At 26.5% G+C, this 20262-nt stretch overlaps 1 protein-coding gene across 3 annotated transcripts in view; it reads right to left on the minus strand.

Moving 5' to 3' along the window:
* The window catches only part of LOC145835150 (cilia- and flagella-associated protein 65-like), a 34394-nt gene that overhangs the window by 5162 nt on the left and 8970 nt on the right, over positions 1 to 20262 (minus strand). For all 3 annotated transcript variants that reach the window (XM_082942702.1, XM_082942700.1, XM_082942699.1), the window contains exons 8-34: positions 20061 to 20173; positions 19316 to 19424; positions 18391 to 18506; positions 18035 to 18184; positions 16851 to 16999; positions 15394 to 15523; positions 14383 to 14536; positions 12686 to 12825; positions 12175 to 12312; positions 11862 to 11954; positions 10998 to 11150; positions 9642 to 9866; positions 9261 to 9437; positions 8548 to 8693; positions 7804 to 7940; positions 7459 to 7539; positions 7200 to 7338; positions 6793 to 6921; positions 6525 to 6640; positions 6266 to 6393; positions 6026 to 6136; positions 5750 to 5941; positions 5449 to 5610; positions 5104 to 5247; positions 1065 to 1181; positions 535 to 902; positions 199 to 318 (exon numbers count right to left, since the gene is read on the minus strand). In XM_082942702.1, the coding sequence (XP_082798828.1) occupies positions 199 to 318; positions 535 to 902; positions 1065 to 1181; positions 5104 to 5247; positions 5449 to 5610; positions 5750 to 5941; positions 6026 to 6136; positions 6266 to 6393; positions 6525 to 6640; positions 6793 to 6921; positions 7200 to 7338; positions 7459 to 7539; positions 7804 to 7940; positions 8548 to 8693; positions 9261 to 9437; positions 9642 to 9866; positions 10998 to 11150; positions 11862 to 11954; positions 12175 to 12312; positions 12686 to 12825; positions 14383 to 14536; positions 15394 to 15523; positions 16851 to 16999; positions 18035 to 18184; positions 18391 to 18506; positions 19316 to 19424; positions 20061 to 20173 (3937 nt within the window). The remainder of the gene's footprint in view (positions 1 to 198; positions 319 to 534; positions 903 to 1064; positions 1182 to 5103; positions 5248 to 5448; positions 5611 to 5749; positions 5942 to 6025; positions 6137 to 6265; positions 6394 to 6524; positions 6641 to 6792; positions 6922 to 7199; positions 7339 to 7458; positions 7540 to 7803; positions 7941 to 8547; positions 8694 to 9260; positions 9438 to 9641; positions 9867 to 10997; positions 11151 to 11861; positions 11955 to 12174; positions 12313 to 12685; positions 12826 to 14382; positions 14537 to 15393; positions 15524 to 16850; positions 17000 to 18034; positions 18185 to 18390; positions 18507 to 19315; positions 19425 to 20060; positions 20174 to 20262) is intronic.

Raw genomic sequence — 20262 nt, forward strand, 5'->3', positions numbered from 1 at the left:
ATACATCATAAAAAAGATCACTAAACCAACAACTTGTTTTTTTATAAATGGAAGTTAGCATTAAATATTAGTAATTGAAATACCCATTTTAAATCGTTTAATGACTAAGATAAACATAATAACACATTTTAAATTTCATATTGGGTTTGATTTAGTGTAAAAAAATCCTAGTTATCTACTGAATAACAAAAGTTTTACCTAAGTAAGGAAGATAAAACAGTGACAATAATATATTTATCAGCTTCATTGCACTTAGTCTTTACAGTTTTCTTCTTTTCGGATACTACTGCTTTTATTGGATCTGGTATCTGGAGTGTTCTGTATAAAAAAATAATCTAAAAATTTGTATATATATAGTATACAAAGCAAAAGACTAATAACATCTTTGTAATAAAGAATATATAAACTGTTTAAAATTCTAGTTTTTACTTATTCTAATAACGTACAAACTTTGTTACTGCTCTAGAAGCTCTTCAAAAACAAAAAAAAAATAGTAAGTTATTCAAGAGTTTTTACTAGAAACAACAATCTAACCTATCTACATACTGCTTGCGATTGTCAGAACTAAAATAAGTTCTATACTCTAACACGTCATGTGTTCGAGCGGTCACGCCCAAATACATGCAGGTAGGTTTTGGTGGTTCTGGTTTGGTCCAATGGTTCGTGATTGCTTGACTCTTGTTTTCAAAAGGCAAAGTTACTGGTGATTCGTAGTAAATGGTAGATTGATCCTCGGACATATGCGTGAATCTGCGCGATTTGCGGCCTACCGTTTGGCACTTGGCGCCTTTTTGACGGAAGCCATTTGTGTCAATGATGAATTCCTGGTCGCAGCGAGATTTTTCTGCCTGCCACGCCGTCAACTCTAACTCGTATTCGGCGTGTTCAAGCTCATCGTATATCTATGGTCATCAAAAGTTTATTTAAGTAGTATGTGGTTTTTTCAGTAATCAGGTTTAACTGACTTGTAACTCAAAGTTATTTTGGATTAATGTGTTGTTGATAAAATTTAAACAACCATAAAATAGTTTATATATGAATATATTTAAAATCATACTACTGACTTCGCAAACTAAGTTGAGATCGTAGAAAGAAGGTCTTCCGGTTGCGCAAAAAATCATTCTAGTTACTACAGACTGACCTGGCTCAACTTTACCTGAAACTGGTGTTACTGCTAAAACCTGAAGGCAATAAGTTATTTGAAAAAATAATAAAAACTACTGTTGTTTTAGATAGCTAATGAAAATTAGTTAAATAACTGTATTAGATTTTTTTTGATAAAGATACATCGGTTACTTATTTTATGGTAATTTAGTAACAACGCAAATATTACTAGTTTCAAATAATTAAAAGATATTTAGATATAAACAATGATTTTTAGCAAGTTTCATTTAATACAATATTTTTTTATAAAAAAATTACTAAACAATTTTATAAAATTTCTGTACCACACTGAAGTTTTGGTTGAACATTTGTCGGGAGCCGATCATTTATAACCCGCTATCATTTCTAACCCGTTCACTTCTAACCCGATCACTTCTAACCTGATCATTTCTAACCCGATCATTTCTAACCCGATCACTTCTAACCCGATCATTTCTAATCCGATCACTTCTAACCCGATCACTTCTAACCCAATCATTTCTAACCCGATCACTTCTAACCCGATCACTTCTAACTCGATCACTTCTAACCCGATCATTTCTAACCCGATCACTTCTAACCCGATCACTTCTAACTCGATTACTTCTAACCCGATCACTTCTAACCCGATCAGTTCTTACCCGATCAGTTCTAACCTGATCATTTCTAACCCGATCACTTCTAACCCGATCACTTCTAACGCGATCATTTCAAACAAGATCATTTCTAACCCGATTATTTCTAACCCAATTTAGCCCAATCATTTCTAACCCGATTATTTATAACCTGATCATTTCTAACCCGATCACTTCTAACCTGATCATTTCTAACCCATTTTACTTGTTTATTTTATTTTTTAATCTAGATTTCATTCAAAAACAAACTAGTCTTAATAAAAATATTTAAGTATTTTATTATTAGTTTTTTAAAAACATTATGATTTTAATGTGTTACGTAAAAAACATTGTTAGTATAAACTTCAATTTTAGTATTAGCTTAACATAGGTTTAATTAACATAACAATCAAACAGAAATGTTTATTTGTATAACAAGTCCGAGGTTAATCAAATCTCGCCGAGGTAATCTTCTTTAAAACCTTTACTTAAATATATATAATGAGAGAAATGCTTTAATTAAGACTTAAGTTAGTACTTTAGTTGACAAAAATTTCTTCAAAATTTACTCTGTTATGAACAGTTGAATTAACGTAAGTAAAAACGAAATAAGTACTGAAAAAACATTTTTTAAAAGAGTAATAAATTAATTATAATCATATTAACTATAACTAGGAGCAGAAGTTTATAAAAACTACATCAAGTTTTTTGTTTCCTTTAATCAACTATTTATTCAGACAATTATTACACACAATATAATTTACATATATTTTTATTCATTACAGTAAAGCTAGCTTGAAATCTATTGACTTTATTCTCGGTGTTTTTTTGCACCTCTAAATTTCTATAAAAGTCATGAGTTTTTCTTCATTAGAAATTAAAGCCTATATTACAGTTTCACAACACAAAGCAATCTTATTACTTTATTATAAATTTTAAAAATACATAAATTAATTAAGTGACTTATGCCTATTTTTCATATTTAATTATCGCTAAATAATCTTAAGTTTTTGTGTTTTTGGAAACCTGTGAAACAATAACTTTTAAAAGATATCAAGAAATTTTTTAAAGAAGTTTCTATTATTAAGCGTGAGAAACTGTTATTTCAATTTTAAATTTTGAAAACTTTTAAAGTTTCATGATTAATGTAAATTTGTTTTGCTCTATATACAGCATATTTTGAAAAAAAAAAAAGCAAAATAATAAGTTTCCGACACTTAACTTTTATAGTTAAGTTTATTATATAATATGTCTTATTTAATCTTTAAATATAATTTACCAATGGCTAAAAGAAAGAAAATTAAATTTAAGTTCTAGTAAATGACGGGTTCTAAATGTTGAAAAACGTCTACCTCTACTTTTGACTTATTAAACAGTATACATTTTCGTTTTAAGAACTTAAAATTTTATAATGATAATTTTAAATGAAACCACCATACTAAACAAGATTGCTAAATTTTATTAAGTGTATTATTTCAAGCTCCATAGATACTGATATTATTATTCTTAAAAATGTATATTTCATATAAATTCGCCCTAAATTTGAATGCAACATGCCAATTTGGTCTCAATACTTAAAAAATGTGTATTAACTATAATGAATATCTTTAAAAAAAAAGTAGAGAATAATCTTTAACTGCTGCAATACTCATTATATTTCTTACACTGACGACTATCAAAACTTAATATTTAATCTTTAGAATACAACAGACTTATACTTTTCCTTATTCCTTTTTAAAACTAATTAACTGCAGTTAATTTATAATCCATTTTTAAACTTTATTAAAATAATTAATTACCACGAAAATAAACCATTGATTCATAAACCTAACGAAAATAAACCATTATAAACCATTGGTATAATATGTAGAATTTGGTTCATTCTATAGTTTGATTTTAATAGCAGCGCCTTTTCTCTGTAAATAATAAAAGGTTTTTCAATATTTTGATAGATATTTATTTAGCCTGTATTCCTAATGTGCTTTGGACTTTAAATTTAGTGGTTAGTCAATGCACTTAATTTTTTTATTTTTTTTTACAATTTTCTGTAACTTAATTTCAATAATGTTTATTTAAATTGAATCGATTATGCTTTGGCAAAGCAAAAAAATAATAGATAAAAAATCAATGAAATACCAAACGGTTGCACAAACGTACAGAACCTAACTTTAAAAGTCAGGATGTGTATACCCGGTTGATGTTTGAACAAAAATACATTTTTTTCATGAACTTTTGTAGTTTGTTTGAATTCTGACATTATAGTATGTTCTGAAAGAATTTTATAAAAGTATCTATGTAGCTTCTTTTATTGAAGAAGTGCGTAATATAGACTATTTTGCTGATTGCTGCAATAAAATCATTGAAACAATTTACTAAATCGTCTCAATATGTGTTGCTGAATTTTTAAGAGAAAGTTTTTTGTTGAAAATAAATCGGAAGTTAATTCTAAATTTAAAGATTGTGCAACTGTGTTTGGTTTTATTGTAACTCACTGATCGATAAAAAAATTGAAGTTAAACTTGCTTATTATGGAGTTAAAACCAAATGTTTTAAAAACCTGTTCCTTCAAATCATAAATAAGTCAACTAGTATTATACTAAAGTATAAATCTTTTTTTCTGTTAATCTATAAATATTAGATAAAACTATAGTTTTTGATTTTAAGGTATATAAATTTGCGTCTCTTTGTTAAGTGTCATTCAGTTTAAGTGGCTTAGCTTTTGATGCCTAGGTCAAGTGTAGAATAAAAAACTTCCAACAGCAATGAATATCAAAAATTAAATTTTAACAAAAGCTAGCTGAACATTAAATTTAAATTTATACAAAAATAACTAAATTTCATTATAAAACAACTTTGTTGAGATTAATTTGTTTTTAAAACAAACCCAAATTTAAACAATAATAAACAAACGTATTGATACAGATCGAGTTAATAATTTTCGGGTTAGATCGGGTTAGAAGTGATCGGGTTAGATATGATCAGGTTAGAAATGATTGGGTTAGATATGATCGGGTTAGAAATAATCGGGTTAGAAATGATCTGGTTAAGTCGGGTTAGAAATGATCTGGTTAGAAATGATCGGGTTAGAAGTGATCGGGTTAGAAGTGATCGGGTTAGAAGTGATCAGGTTAGAAGTGATCGGGTTAGAAGTGATCGGGTTAGAAATGATCGGGTTAGAAGTGATCGGGTTAGAAATGATCGGGTTAGAAATGATAGCGAGTTAGAAATGATAGTAAACCACATTTGTCAATGCATTAAATGATTTATAAAGGATTTTAAATTATAAGGTATATTATGAAATTTACTATATATTACTAGCAATTAAGTTAAAAATGTATATATTGACCTGATTAACAGCTTCATTACTTGCATGCCAGCAATATGTAGCTGGTCGGTCAGGAGATTTGTTTGTAATGAAAACTAGATGACGACTTCTGCTGTAAAGTGGAACATTTCCGAAACCAATTCTCTCCTCCGACAATTGCAGAAGCTGTTATTTGGTTTTACCTTACTAGTTAAACTGCCTAGCTTCTTTTAAATAGTTCTCATATAAAATTATTACTTGTTGTGCGATTTAACAGGTATATATAAAAAACTTAACCATAAAACAAATAGTACAAATTCTATCTATCGCAGCACTGTATCCATTGCTATATAAAAAGTAAAGTTTTTGAAAAATAATAAAAGTAACTTGGTTCGGAAGCGGAACTCTTTGTGGTATTGGAAGTGGCTTGAAGTCGCTTGCTTGGTCTATCATAAGCATGGAAGGCGATATTTTTCTGTTGTCGTAGCCTATTCCTACAAACTGAACGACCGCTGTTTCACCGCCCAGTATGTGCACAGGAACGTCGATCTAGACAGGTTTAACTTGCTGATAAACAACTATAAATGACTATAAAAGTTTCAATTGACTTTACAAAAACAATAAATAAAAACATTCTAATCAGCTTCAAAATTTAATAAGGTTGTTGTAAATCGAACAAATATCTAACAGTGTAACTTCTGCACTCAATAGGGTTGAACACAAACTGCAAAAATCCGCTGGAGCACTCACTCACTTCCCCAGACGGGTTTATGCACTCGAGTATTTGTTGGTCAAAGTTTTCATTTTTGAGTTCTTCCAACGGACTCAGGTCTACTTCGTACACAATAGGTGTGGAACCTCCATTGAATATTTCATACAACTGAGAATTTAAAAAATCAAAGAGCTACTTAATGTTTTTCTAAGAATCTCAGCTCGTCAAAAACTTTTGTATAAAGCGTCTAACTTGCACAAGCGAATTTTTGTTTCCGATTTGAACAGGCGTGAATGTGTGTTTTGAGGTGACGAAGTGTAAATACTTTCTGTCAAGTTCCACAGTAACTCCAATAAAGTTTAACTGTCGAAATTGTAAGGTTTTAAGTCTTTAAGCAGGTTTTTAAATAAACCTTACAATATTTTTTTTTCTGTTTATGATTTATTGTAAAACTTATAGAAATTTAAACAACTTCTTTCTAAAACAAAATACCAGAATTTCTTTTCCGTGGTCGACTTTAAACAATACTGGAAGTCTGTGAGTTCCGGGAGATAAGTGTTTGTACCTCATTTTGATAACTTGTATATCATTTGGTTTGAGAGAGCCTTTTTGTGGTGTTACTAAAAAGTAAATTATGTAGTTAAAGTATTGCCAAAAACCTTAAAACTATCGATTTTATAATAAATGTATTTAGACAAATTAAGATAGTTGAAAAAGAGAACAAGTTGATATGGAAGTAAATAAAATTAACTTTGAAACAGTTTGTTGTCTTGAATATACAATTCGTGCAGCTCAGTGTTCGAAAACTCTCCCGAATCAGCCCAATAATCAATAGATATTTGTGCATCTTTAGGCAACAAAAAATCCCTATAGTAAGGAAATAAATTAAACACATCGACTTAATATATCCACAAATTTGTGAAAAATTTTAAAGCTTTACAGTTTATTATTTTTTCACTCGAGTTCTACTGATAAGAATGATCTTTATAGCTAAGTACATTTACATTCATTTATATTACCATTTGAGGACAACAGGTCCGATATTTTTGAAAACGAATTCGATTTGAGTGTCTTCGAATCCGACAGGGCCGGCACCGAAGTTGAAATCAACTTGAGAATCAGACAACAGAGAAGGTCTTCGCGAAGTGCTGTGTGTTTTAAAACATTAATAAAATTTTCAAGCAAATTAAACAAATAAAGTTAAATACTATGTTTAACTAAGAGATATTCACTATGTAGAATACCTAGCTAACTATACTTTGTTAAATTTAGCTTTCGGAGATTTAATTAGAGATTAAAGTCTTTTAAATATAGTTATTTTTAACTAAGTTAAGAAAGGTTTACATCAATTCAATTATAGCAGTATTTACGCGTAACCTGAAAATTTAAGTAACTTAAAGTAACTTAATTTGCTTAGTAATTTTACCTTAGTCTGGTTTTTGCAGTATAGACAATTTCAGATAGTTGAGGATCAGTATCAAGACACATATTTAAATGATCAATATTCAACCATCTCCATAACTGAGTTTTACTTATGCTGCTGACTGCACATAAAGATCTTACGTCTGCAAGAGGATATTTATCTATCTAGAACAAAATAGTTTTGAAAATTTTATTTGCACAAAACTATTTTATAAGTTAAGAAACATTATAATTCCTACAGAATTAAATAAAACAGAAAATACCAATTATAGATAAAGTAGGAAAAACTCCTTCCGCTGAGACTTGAGATAACAAATATTTGCAACTTTCTTTCATTGACTCATCTGTTGAAAGTAAGTTATTTTTAAAGTCAAAATAAAACAGAGATAATTCAGCTTAAATGTTAAACATTGTTGAAATATTAATTATTAATACATGAGATAATTCAAAAAAATAATTATTTAACAAACTAACAATAAAGTTTGAAACTTTAAAATTTTGGAAGAAATTAATTATATGGTAATTTAAGTAATTTATTATATCTTGATTTTCGTGTAAGATACTCGTCTAAAAAGTTATTCAGTTTTCACAACTTAAAAGATGCTTACTGTTTTCAGTAAGGATTTCGTAGTAAATATTCCACGAATATTCACATCTAGATTCTGGATTAACCGACAATATAATGTCATATCTACCCCTTGCAGTAACCGTACCAATTTGTTCGCTTACATTAAGACAAATCTTTCTAAAAAAAGAATAAAATTGTAAACTTGCAGATATTTTCTTTTAATCCTTAGAAACCGATTTTTTTATATATTGTCTAATTCAAGAAGACTTAGTTGTACGTAAAGCTAAAAAAGATTAAAATTCAAAGAAAACTATAACAAAACTTTAATCTTCATATATTACGCAAATTGTTATTTTGTTATATATTTTTATTAAATTATCAAACATGGTATGAACTTAAAGTGTATAAAAACGATGAAAAAATTGTTTTATACCATATTTATTTAATAAAAACTATAAAGCATATCAAAAATTAGATAAAAATACAATACAAAACAGCTAATTACAGAAAGAATTAGTTGCATTTTGAATAAATAAATCTAAAAAATCTAATTAGTTTTCTGTGGTGTAATTAAACTCGATATAGAAAAATATTAAATAGTACATTAATGATATACTTAAAATAGTCTTTTAAAAACGAATAACAAAAAATTTCGCTATAAAAACAAAAACTTTTATTTATTTAACTATTTTAATTTACGTACTAAATTTTATTTAAATTCACAAACTCGACTTTAAGCTTTGTGGAGAAGTTTAATTAAAGCTATAAGATTTATTAAACAAACTTATCAGTATTTTCATAAGAATTGATAAACTGTTCAACATAAAGACGAAATGATATATCACAGTGAGATTCATTGTATAATGTTAAATTTTCATACTTACTGTTTCCGCAAACAACATTATTAAATGAAATTGTGTCTTCAACTGCCTATAAATATGCAAAAAGAGATCTTAACTTTATATCATACAGTATAACATAAATAAAGTGCTTTGTTTTATTACAAAAGTAAAAGCAAATTAACTTAGTTTAGTAAAAAAGATTAATAAAAGTATTTTGCAAACGTACTGTATTATTTATTTTTTTTGTATATATTTAAGAAATATACGCAAATATAAAGACATATTTAAAATAAAGATTAGAAGATTATAATCTTCAACTACAATTAGTAAATAAATATACTTGAATATCTTTGTAAAAAAAAAATTTCTACTTTAAGGTTAGAATAATAAACTTACAATTTATGACTTGCAAACTTTACAAATTATAATGAAGAAATGTATGACCTCAAGTCTAATGTCATACATAAACTTTTAAACACTAGTTTTGATAAAATAAATTTATTGTATTATAAATTTTGTCATACATATTTTTGACATAAAATAGAAATCAGCACTAAGAAGACTTATTTTCAAACGTGCACAAATTATGTAATATAATACTTTCTTGAATTGTTATAATTAAAGCTTAAACACAAGTAATTTATTATTTACTTACTTTTAAATAACCCTCAACACCATCACCTATTGCTCGCACTTTGTACCTCATAGCTAAATTGACATCATACAAACTTTCATCTTTGTAGTTGCCACTGGCATGTGCTATCCAACATAGAAGAATTGCACGATGTATTTTCTTCGAAGCTTGCAAAGGAGTAAACTTCCATTTTTGTGACTATAGTTTATTAAAATGTAATTAGTAAATAAATTTCATAAGCAAACTTACGAACAATTACATTTGTACAAAGTAGAAATTCAAAGGTTTCACAAAATATACTACCAAAGCATTTATTTTATAAAAAATATGTTTGAGCAAACTGTAGTTATTCTCAGCCACAGCAAATAAAAAATATTTAGAACTTTTATATAAATTAATGACACTTATTTGTGAAGGTTGAACAAGACCGTATTTCGGGTTTATTTCAATGGTTTTAGTATCTTTTCCATCTACTACCCATCTAAATCGAATTGGGCAACGGCCAATATTTTTTATCTGGTATGAATAAAATGTAGAGGTGTTAACAAGGGTTGGTCGAAAGTAAAGTTCAGAATCATTGGACATCAGCATTTTTGGCTTCTCAGTTGTTCCGAACAATTGAACTTTCTAAATGTTTTTTATTTTTAAACTCATATTACTGAAATATTAAACTTATGAATTTTCATTTGAAGACATTTTTCGCAAAACGTGTTCGCGACGGTTTTTAAAAGCTTAAATTTTAAATAGTTCACCATTTAAAAATATGATTAAAAACGTTTTTTTTTGTATTCTGTTCAACTTTTTTAAATTAAACAAAACTGATTATATTGTAATATTTATATGTCTAATCAACCGTTGATAACTCTAACTTATATGCCGCAATTAAGGTAATTACTTATACTATTAGTTTTAAAAGTAAAAACTACAACTATTAAACCAACAAATCTTAAAACTTTAAATAGTTGTGTACAGTAAACTGTTAAACAAAATAATTATGCATACTTTATAATATAGTATATAACTTTTTACTACTAAAAATAATCTTATCGTTCTATAATGTACTTTACTTGTAATTTAAACGTGTTTAACAGCTATCAACAATTAGTGTTTAGAAGATTTAAGTTAAATACTGATTTAAAAAAAAAACTACTGCTCATAAACATTCGTGTGTAAAATAAAATGTATTTTATGCGCACTTTGAAAAGTTAAACTAGCAGATGAAAAATATCTATAAATATTTGAGTTATAACGTATTACTTTTATACACTAACTTATTTTTACATCAATACTTATGAAAGTAAGCACATATGCCCTGCACACTTAGATACATAGAGCACGTTTTGCTGTGACTCTTAATTTTAAAAGGTATATAATATATCTTATATTAAATTTAAAACAGTTTTTTAGGTTTTAAAGTATGTAAAGTTTTTTAGAATAATAATAACAAAATTAAATCTTTAAAAATTAGTTTTACAACAATGTAAATATATACAAACAAATAAACAGATACTTTAGTTTAGTTAAGAAACAATATAAAATTAATTAATTAATCAGGATAAAGAGTCATTTATTATTTAAAGTTATGATACGTAAGTTATATTAAACTAGACAAACTTACTGCATCGAAGTATATTTAGAATTATAAAAGTTTTTTAAATATTTTGAACAATCTAATCACTTAAACAAATATTTAAGCACAGTAAAAAGCAACGTGTAAAATAAAGTAACGAATGATTTAAGTTAATCTAAAACATTTACTTTTGTATGCTTTTCAGAATCATTAAGAGTTATTTTTATAGCTTCTTGGTTGGTTTCTATTTTATTCGGTTGGTATCTTAAAGCAACAATCTGGAAGCTGTCATTAACTATTCCAAAAGATGGTTTAACACTAAAACGCTCTAAAAGGTTTGGCTGAAAAAAAGTAAAGTTTTTTGACTTTTTTCAAAGTTTTGCATAGCTTTATTAAACAGAGTAAACTCAACAAACTTAAAGTTAAAACAAAAGTTATAAAAAATGTACAAATTAGAAAGCTTAATTTTGACAATAAACTGCTTAACAAATTAATTTAAAATAGAACGTTATAAAACAAATTTTAAAAAATTTAATTTTAAGAAATTTAAACAGCACTCTTTCTTTATTACACTAACACTTCAACGGAGCTCTGTAAAAAAATACTGTAAGGAAAGATTAGAAGCTAAAGTAGGTATATATTTGTGTTTATTAAAAGAAAGAACAAATACTATAAATTATTGTAGATTAATGTTTATTAATAGATACAACATTAACCATTAGTCTACAATAATCTAAAATATTTATTCATATTTTTAGTAAACACATATATATATATATACCTACTAAAACTTCTATTCTTTCCTTACAGTATTTATTTTTTTACAGAGCTCCGTTGAAGTGTCTTAATTTGTTAAGACACAGAAACATGTTTTAGTGTAATAAAGAATGAGTACTGTTTTAACTTGTTTTTATTATATATTCCCCAGTGAACTTATTTCTCTAGGATCTTTATTAGCAAACGCTAAATTTATATTTTGAGTAGTTATAAGAAAAAGCTAAACTTTTAAGTTAGTAGTTTATTTAAAAAATGCACAAATTAAACTTTATAACCTGATTGACTTTAAACATCATTGGCAAGTTGGATGTTTGGTGTAACAATAACGTTTTATAACTAACATCACTAGACAACAGCGGTGGAAAATTCTGTGAAAATTATATTATCTAATTACAGTTTGATTCTTTTAAAACGACGCTTAAAAATATACTTTTTATGCATGTTCTAATTATTTATAATATAACTATTTTAGCCAATCAAGTTTCTAACTTTCTTTTTGCATGTTTTATATAAAGACTTGCCAGTATTAACAAAAAAAATCATAGATAGCATTTTTTTCTTTAGTATAATTTATTCCTAAAATCTAACAAGTGTTTTGGTGTTTAGTTCAAGATCTGGTTTGTATATTTGGCTGTTTTCAGAAAAAGAATGCCCGCAGCAAAATACAGATACATGCCACGGAAGAACATAAAAATCTTCGTGAACCATTCGATAGTCTTTCATACACTGTTTTAGAAATAAAATTACAATTAGTATATTTAAAATAAAATAGTTTGAAATAGTTTAACAGATTAGTTAAAATAGTAACTTATCTAGTTTGTGTACAATGTAGTTTAGTGATATGTTTTTATTACATCAAAATGTTCTTACTTAAAATGCACTTTCAACTTAAACTGATTGATATTTTTTTTACATTATTAGTACAGTTATAAAATGATTGTAAAGAACAGTTTTTACTATAGAACTTTAAAAAGTTTTTAAAGTCCTTAAAGCTACTACTATAAATTAAATTTACTTTAAAAACTTATTTTTATTTTAGCTTTAAAACTTAACAAAACACTAAAAAACGTTGCATGTAACTTATATTGTTAACACCTACCAAGTAACTAATGTAACATTCGACTTCAATTTTATATAGCTTGTTCGGAAGTTTCGGCTTAAATTTCAATCGGAACTCAGTACTTTTTCTTGAAGGTATTTCACAGCTAGCAGGGGTAACAGAAAATGAACTATTAGGATCTAAAGGTGGTTAAAACACGAATCAAAATAAAGGTATAAAAAACGTAAATGTTTTACAATAGTGAAGAAAAAAATGTCGTTTCTAATACAATAACGTAGACTACAGTTAAAAACAAATCAAGGCACTAACATCGGGGTCGGCAAACTGTGACCCTCAAAACCAAAATCTGCGGCCCACGAGGTAGTTTTTAGCTAAAAACATATTTTTTTTAAATCATAAAAATAAAAGTTTTTGTAATAAAAACTTAGAACTAGGCTACTATTTTAATGAATACTCTTTACTAATGCTTAGTTATTGATTATATTGCCTTATTTTTGGTTTGAAACAGTATTTTATATGATTATTACAATTAATTTAAAATAACTGCGGCCCGCGAGCATTTTTGTCTAGGAAAATTGGCCCGCGAGTTACAAAAGGCTGCCAACCCCTGCACTAATAGCTTTCCAAATAGGATAATACCGCCCTACTTTAGGTGACTTTAGCAGGTCAGTGGTTAACGATCCTAGCAAAACAAGTTCACTGGAATATGTAACAATAACAAATAGGCAAAAAAGAAAGAATTTTAAATCAGTGGGCAATTTTTTAATTTCCTACTTATGTTATAAAACTAAAATCTTACTATTCGATTATTTTTCTAATGTTACATGATAAAAAATAATTACTTAAAAGTTCTAAAAATTATTTAACTGTAAAAAGATACTTTTTTCAAAGTCATTAGAATTTACTCCTTTGGGCTGTTTATCCCAGTACTAAAACTAGTGTGCATAGAAAATTATTTTCCTGTGCACAAAATGTAACAGTTAAAAAATAAAAATTGGAATCTGTTCAGCGTGAAATTTTTTTTCACATCTAATTTTGTAGTCCTTTTTCATAAACTTTTTTTTTTCAAGTAGTTTTCAACTGTAATATGCTTTATATATTAAAATCATTGACTTATTACTTATGTTCTAAATTAATGTTACTACTAACACTTGTAAAAATGTACAAGATATGTAATCAGTTTAAGTAGTCAGTTTAAAGTATGTTCGACTTTAAAAGTGGGCGATTTAGTCATTGAAGTTTAGTAAACCATGCACTGAAGTAAAGGTCGGCAGCTTTTTAAGTCGCGGGCCGCTTCTCTACAGAAACAGTCAATGTGGGCCGTTGTTTTTTGAAAATGATTGTAGTAAGTATTACAAAAATACTGCTTCAAACCAAAAAGATGATGAAATAAGCGATAAAAGAGCACTAGTAAGGACTAATCATTAACTAAAGAGCCAAGTTGTAAGTTTTTATCACAAAAACTTACCTTTTTATTAAAACAAGGTATATTTCTAGCTGAAAAGTAGGCTGCAGATTTTAGCTTTGAGGGCCGAAGTTTGCCGACCCCTACACTAAAGCCAAATTTTTATGATCAAAAAGTTAAGGTGATGACCTAAATAAAACTAATTTTTGTAATACAGAAACGTAGAGGCTTCTACTAACTTTAAAACAGAACTTGAGCTTTTGTTAAAAGTTATATGTCTAAATTTAAATTAAGTCCAAGCAAGTATAAAACTGTATGATTTTAAGAATACCATTGATCCAATTTACAACAACTTTTCCTCTTGTGTGGTTGGTCATCTGAATCGACTCAACTTTTTCTTCCAACGAATTTTGACTGCCATTTGAAAACCTTGTTTTTCCAAACCAAAGTTCATTTTTGTTTAGTGAAATGTGCGGGGGTCGGGGCTGTAGAAAGTTCAATTGTTAAATTGTGAAGTTTTTTAACTTAATCTTATTTTTATGCAATATTTCTAATACCAAATTATTGTTAGAATACAATAAGCTAGTGTTGTTGATTATATCAGCAAAGTTTTTAAAAAATTAAACTTAAGCTGCTATTTTTGAGCTTACTGAGTAAATACTTTGTACTAATAAAATAATTTTGGATGTTTTATAAAAACTCGTCTAAAAGATAAAAAGCTCCTTAGGAAAAGCAGTTTCCATTAAAATATTTTTTTTTAATCTGTTTTACAATCTTAAAAAATATAGTGGATAGTTTTTAATAACTTTAACAGTTTAAAAATTGTATTTATAAAAAATAACAGAAATAGCTAAAAACTAACTACGTTAGTATTTTACTCTAACTAGAAATATAAATTTTGAAGACCTTTAAAAATTACATAATATAAGAACTATTATTGTATAAGAAAGTCTTATTTAAACTTTTATAACACGTACACGGTAAAGTTTTCATTCTCTTTAGATAAAAGAAAAATTACATTGTTATTTAATAAAGCTTATCTCACTGTTACAGCTATAATAATTATTATTTTCTGACCAAACAAAAAAACATAGTTGTTTAATAAGTATACATATAAGTTATAGCAAGTATAAAGTTATTAGTGTAATTCATAACTTAACTTACTCTTTTCGGACATAAAATAAAAAAAAAAAATTTAGAGTCCTAGCATAATTTTAAATCCTATTAAAAAAACTATTAAAAATTTTTAATTTAAAGTCATTGAAGATAAAAAGCAACTAAAAGCAATTAGTTATATTATTTTTTTGATAAACAAAAAAATTAATCATTTAATAAAACTAACAGTAATCATGGTATGGTGACCATCGTCAAAATACTCGTCCATATTTCTATTGTATGCATCGTAATCATAATTGTTGTCATCATCTGTCACTTTAAAATAGTTCATTTCATCTCTATACAGCTTAGTTTTCCTATAAATAAACAAAAACGATATTAACAATTTTCAATTGGCTATATCAACTAAACTATAAACACAAGTTAGGGTTTTTATAGATAATAAAACACTAACTCAAAATTGCATTTAGCCAAATTTGTATTCGAATCAAACAGAATATGTCAAAGAATTATTATGTTTTTAAAAAGACATATTGCCGTTTTCGTAAAAATATCACAAAAGTAGTAACTATATAAACATACATATTTGATGAGATAAAAATATTTAGAGACGAAATGTAACGTTAAGTTTTTAAACAGTGTTTTAGGTAGATTGTACAAATGACTTTAATAGCTTTGACTATAGATTTAAACTAAGATCAAAACACTAAAAGACGATGAGATTTTGCTTTTATTACTTAACAATTGTTACACCTGTAGAACAACTTTACCTAGACCAATAGCTATAATTTTTCTTTAAATACAAGCTTATTATAAGCAACAAATTTAATAGCTTGCTGTTTTCACATAAATGTGATTTTTTCAAATAGGTGATACTATTTTAAGGAAAACAATCGGCAAAAGTCTAACAGGGCCGAAGCCTGGACTTTTGTGTGCCGTGAGACAAGCTCATGTAAACATTAAGTTTTCATCATACAACTTGGAACATCAGACCACAAACCTTCGGTAGACTAAGACCCTGGTTTCATTCTTATATAAACTTGTCAACCAGCCGCAACAAAAAAAAAACTGAAGAAGTCAGCCGCACAAAAAAGTCCAGATTTCGGCCCTATTAGACTGTCGCTGATGTTTTTTTTTTTGATCTCACTAAATGAGCTTACCAGCTGTCTTACCAAGTGGACAATGATTAAATAAAAAAATGTAACAAATAATAAACTTTTTTTATTATAAAGTAACTATAAACTGTATAAAACTTTAATAACACGTGAACGACTTATCAAAAGAGTTTAATGAGACATTTCTGTATGATAAAAATTCTTAAAAAAATAATTTAAATATGGCTGATGTTTGATTTAGAAATTTCTAGTAAGGACTGCAAGAAAATATCAGTTAGGTAAGAATGTAGCTTAGCTAATAATGGTCTAAAACTTTCCTTCAAAAACAGATGTGGACCAAAACAGAACGACCAATTTCATTTACAACTTGTTTAAAACTTAAATGTATTGATTGATGCATAAAATTTGTCAATATATAATTTCAAAAATAAAATTATTTATACATTTTATATACCCAAGAGCTGTTACCTCTACTAAGTATAATATTTTTACCAGCAACAATTGATAGATATACAAAAGCATTTTTTTTTATAAACTAGCAAAAGTAAACAAATGAAGACAGACTTACAATAACTGCTCTTTAATGACATCAGGCGGAAGAAAAGTTAACGCTTGTGATTGGTGCACTTTGTCACGTGCTATATGCTCATTTGTAATTATTGGAGGCCGATTTAATTGCCCTTGACAAGTTCCAACTAGATCCAAAAACAACGGATCCTTAAAAGCAGTTACTGACATTTACTAGCTGTAAGTAGTTTTCATAAAACTAACATTTATTCATTTTTTTGTTTTTTTACTGTAATAAAGCTATTTTAGACTATGAACTTTAATTAACTCGACTTTTTAATAAGTAGAATGTTTGTTTTATATACAAAACCATAAACCAAAACTTTAGTTATATATGTACTCATAATAGTAACTCAATTATGTTTTGTAGTAATTAATCACTATGTATGGTACCATTAAAAAACGTTAGCAACACTATCATAAATTTTAACTTTATTTTTACTTAAGTATTTAAAAAATAGCTTATTAACATTGTTATGAACAAACCTTAATAATCCTAAACTGTAATTATAAAATCCAAACTGCTAAATTAGTAATTAATAAATTTGGATACTATTTTAGTCTAAAATCATTCGAGTTATCTGCGCTTGATCTCCTAAATTTAATATAACTATTTACCAGTAAGCTAGCATTTATCATAACTTTAAAGCGTAATTAAAAAGACGATTAAAAAAAAATATATATGATTTGCAATATATCTTGTAATACTTTTATATTTTACTAAAATTTCAATATAGTTTTAATTAGGTTGTATATGGATGACAAATTTAAGATAGACAGCTATTCTTATTACTAGTTGAAAAATGGCAACAAAGAATATATTTGTTTAATAATAGTGCTGAGTTATTATGAGATTTTTTAATTTCAATTCTTTAGAGTTGTTACACTTAGTATTGCACAATTGTATTATAGTCAATTTATTTGATTGCCTTTACTTACATTACTTTTAAAACTGTTATACAAAAAACAAAAATATTGTTGTTTTTAATCAAAAAACTAATTTATTACAACATAAATGTACATACCCTTTATATAACGAGGATATATGTATAGCAATGAAAAAAAAATAACCAAAATAAAACAATACTTAAATGACAAGTTTAAAAATTCTGGCCAAGGTAGTAATAAAAATTTCTTCAAATTTACAACTATACAATTCGAAAGAAAAAAATAAATAAAACTAACGACTTCATGAATAAGTAAATGAATACGCCTGTAATAAACTATAGTTTCTGTTGGAACAAATATAAACCGAACACTTATCTCTTCTTTAGGATTAATTTTTCCAGTATTTGGAATGCATCTGAAAACTCCTTGATCCTTGCTTAGTTGGAACTAATATAAAAGAAAGGTTATGATTTAGAACAATCAAATTGTGAAAAAAAATCAGTTCTACCTTGCTGGTAAAAGTATAAAACTAAATTCACACTAGCGACCATTATAACAACAGGACTTATGTAACTTAATTATTATTTTTCCTGATTTGCAAAAAAAAGGTAAATTTCAGTTATTAAAACGTTTAACCAAGGTCAACTAACTACCTGAAATAAAGCAGGGCAACCACTTTCATTTTTCAATGTTATTGTTTCCGATACTGCTTGTTGAGATGCAGTAACTTTAAAATTAACCACATCACTACTCATTACTACCTTAGGTCCTGAATAAATTTGAAGAAATATATTGTTTTTTGATATTTTAGTACGTAGTTAACTAAAACAAACCTAAAAAATACTGAAATACATAAAAAAACTATAAAAACAAATTATACAGTAATCTTCCTTTATTCTACCAACATATGTTTCTTTGTGTCAATGAATCAATACACTTCAACTGGGTTGCTAATAGGAAAGATAACTGAAACATATGTTGGTAGAATAAAGGAAGATTACTGTATAATTTGTTTTTATTTATATTCCAATAAAAGTTACTTTACTAGGATCTTTTGTTAGCAAACAATTAAAACTATATTTTGAACAGTTAAAAAAACTATATAAATTTGTGGACCAGCACTTATTTTTTTCTAATAAATTACAAACTATAAAATTAATCTATGATTCTCTTTAAATATTTAATAAGTAAAATACTAAAAAAAATATTCTTAACTTAAGCAAAATGATTTTTAAAATAAGAGTAATTTAAGTTATTCTGAAATACATTTAAAATTACAATAATATTAAAAGCTTATCAACTCAAACTTAACTAATTTATAAATATAATGTATAATTTTGTTTTTTATATCAGTTTCTATAACTAGGTGCTCAAAAGATTACTTCATGTTTTAATAAAAACTGATGTTATAAACCTTTAAAATAGGAGGACATGAAAATGATACTATGTAATTGCTTATGTATAAGTATGAATAGCTTTTAATTACAAAAAAAAATTAAAAACACATAGTTTTAATATTTAATTTTTAGTAGTTTAAGATTATAATGATTGTATAAATTTTTTCATTCTTAAACTAACCAATGCAGTTTCCTTTGCACTTTATAATTGATGTTGTATCACTTCCAAGAGTTTTTACTTCAAAATAATCAACATAACTAACACCAACATCAGTTGGTTGAAATATTATCTGAAATATGTGCTTTGAATTACTAAGATTATTTGCTGAGATAAAGTTTAAAATATATACTGATACTTATGGTATAAAACATCCTACAATATTATTATCATTGTTTATTGAACGATAAAAAAACGCTCAAAAAGTTTGGTCTAAGGACCTGGTGTACAAAGGAACACTACATGCTTATAAAAATTTTACGAGCTATTATCTACAATTTTTTATTATGTCAATTCTAAACTTTTAAACATTTAGTAATAAAACAATCAATTAAACAATAAATTTGAATAATTTTGTAAAATATAAAATAAACACATTCTTTAAACAAGAGTTCGTATAACTAAAAATAAACTACCGCGGGTCATATTTTTAAAACTGAATTTTAAAATTTACTTTAGTCAACCATATAGCTTTTTCTAAACTTAATGAACAAATAATTAAAAATAACATCTACAAATATATTAGTGAGAAATTATAAAATATAAATACATACAAACATAGAAGTTAAGTAAGCACAGAAACCGTTTTCATATTTGAAACTTAGCATCTTTTAAAGTCAATTTTAAAAAAACTTAAAAATTACTTTGTATTACAAAACTGTTTATACAAAAAAGTATAGATTTAAAAGAATTAAAATATTCTACTAACCGGCAACTTTAGTTTTTTCATTGGTTCGATTACACCTTCAAAAACATCACAAGTAAATGGAGATAAAAAACTTGATTTTGTAGAGTGTTTACTGACAGTGAAAAATGCTCTTACTGTAAACAGCATATATATTGTGTTAACAGTTATTTAGTTTTAAACATTTTATTAAACAAATATGAAAAAAATGTCAAAAATACTACTA

The sequence above is a fragment of the Thalia democratica genome, chromosome 4, assembly GCF_965202585.1.
Source record: "Thalia democratica chromosome 4, ktThaDemo2.hap1.1, whole genome shotgun sequence".
Classification (NCBI taxonomy): domain Eukaryota; kingdom Metazoa; phylum Chordata; class Thaliacea; order Salpida; family Salpidae; genus Thalia; species Thalia democratica.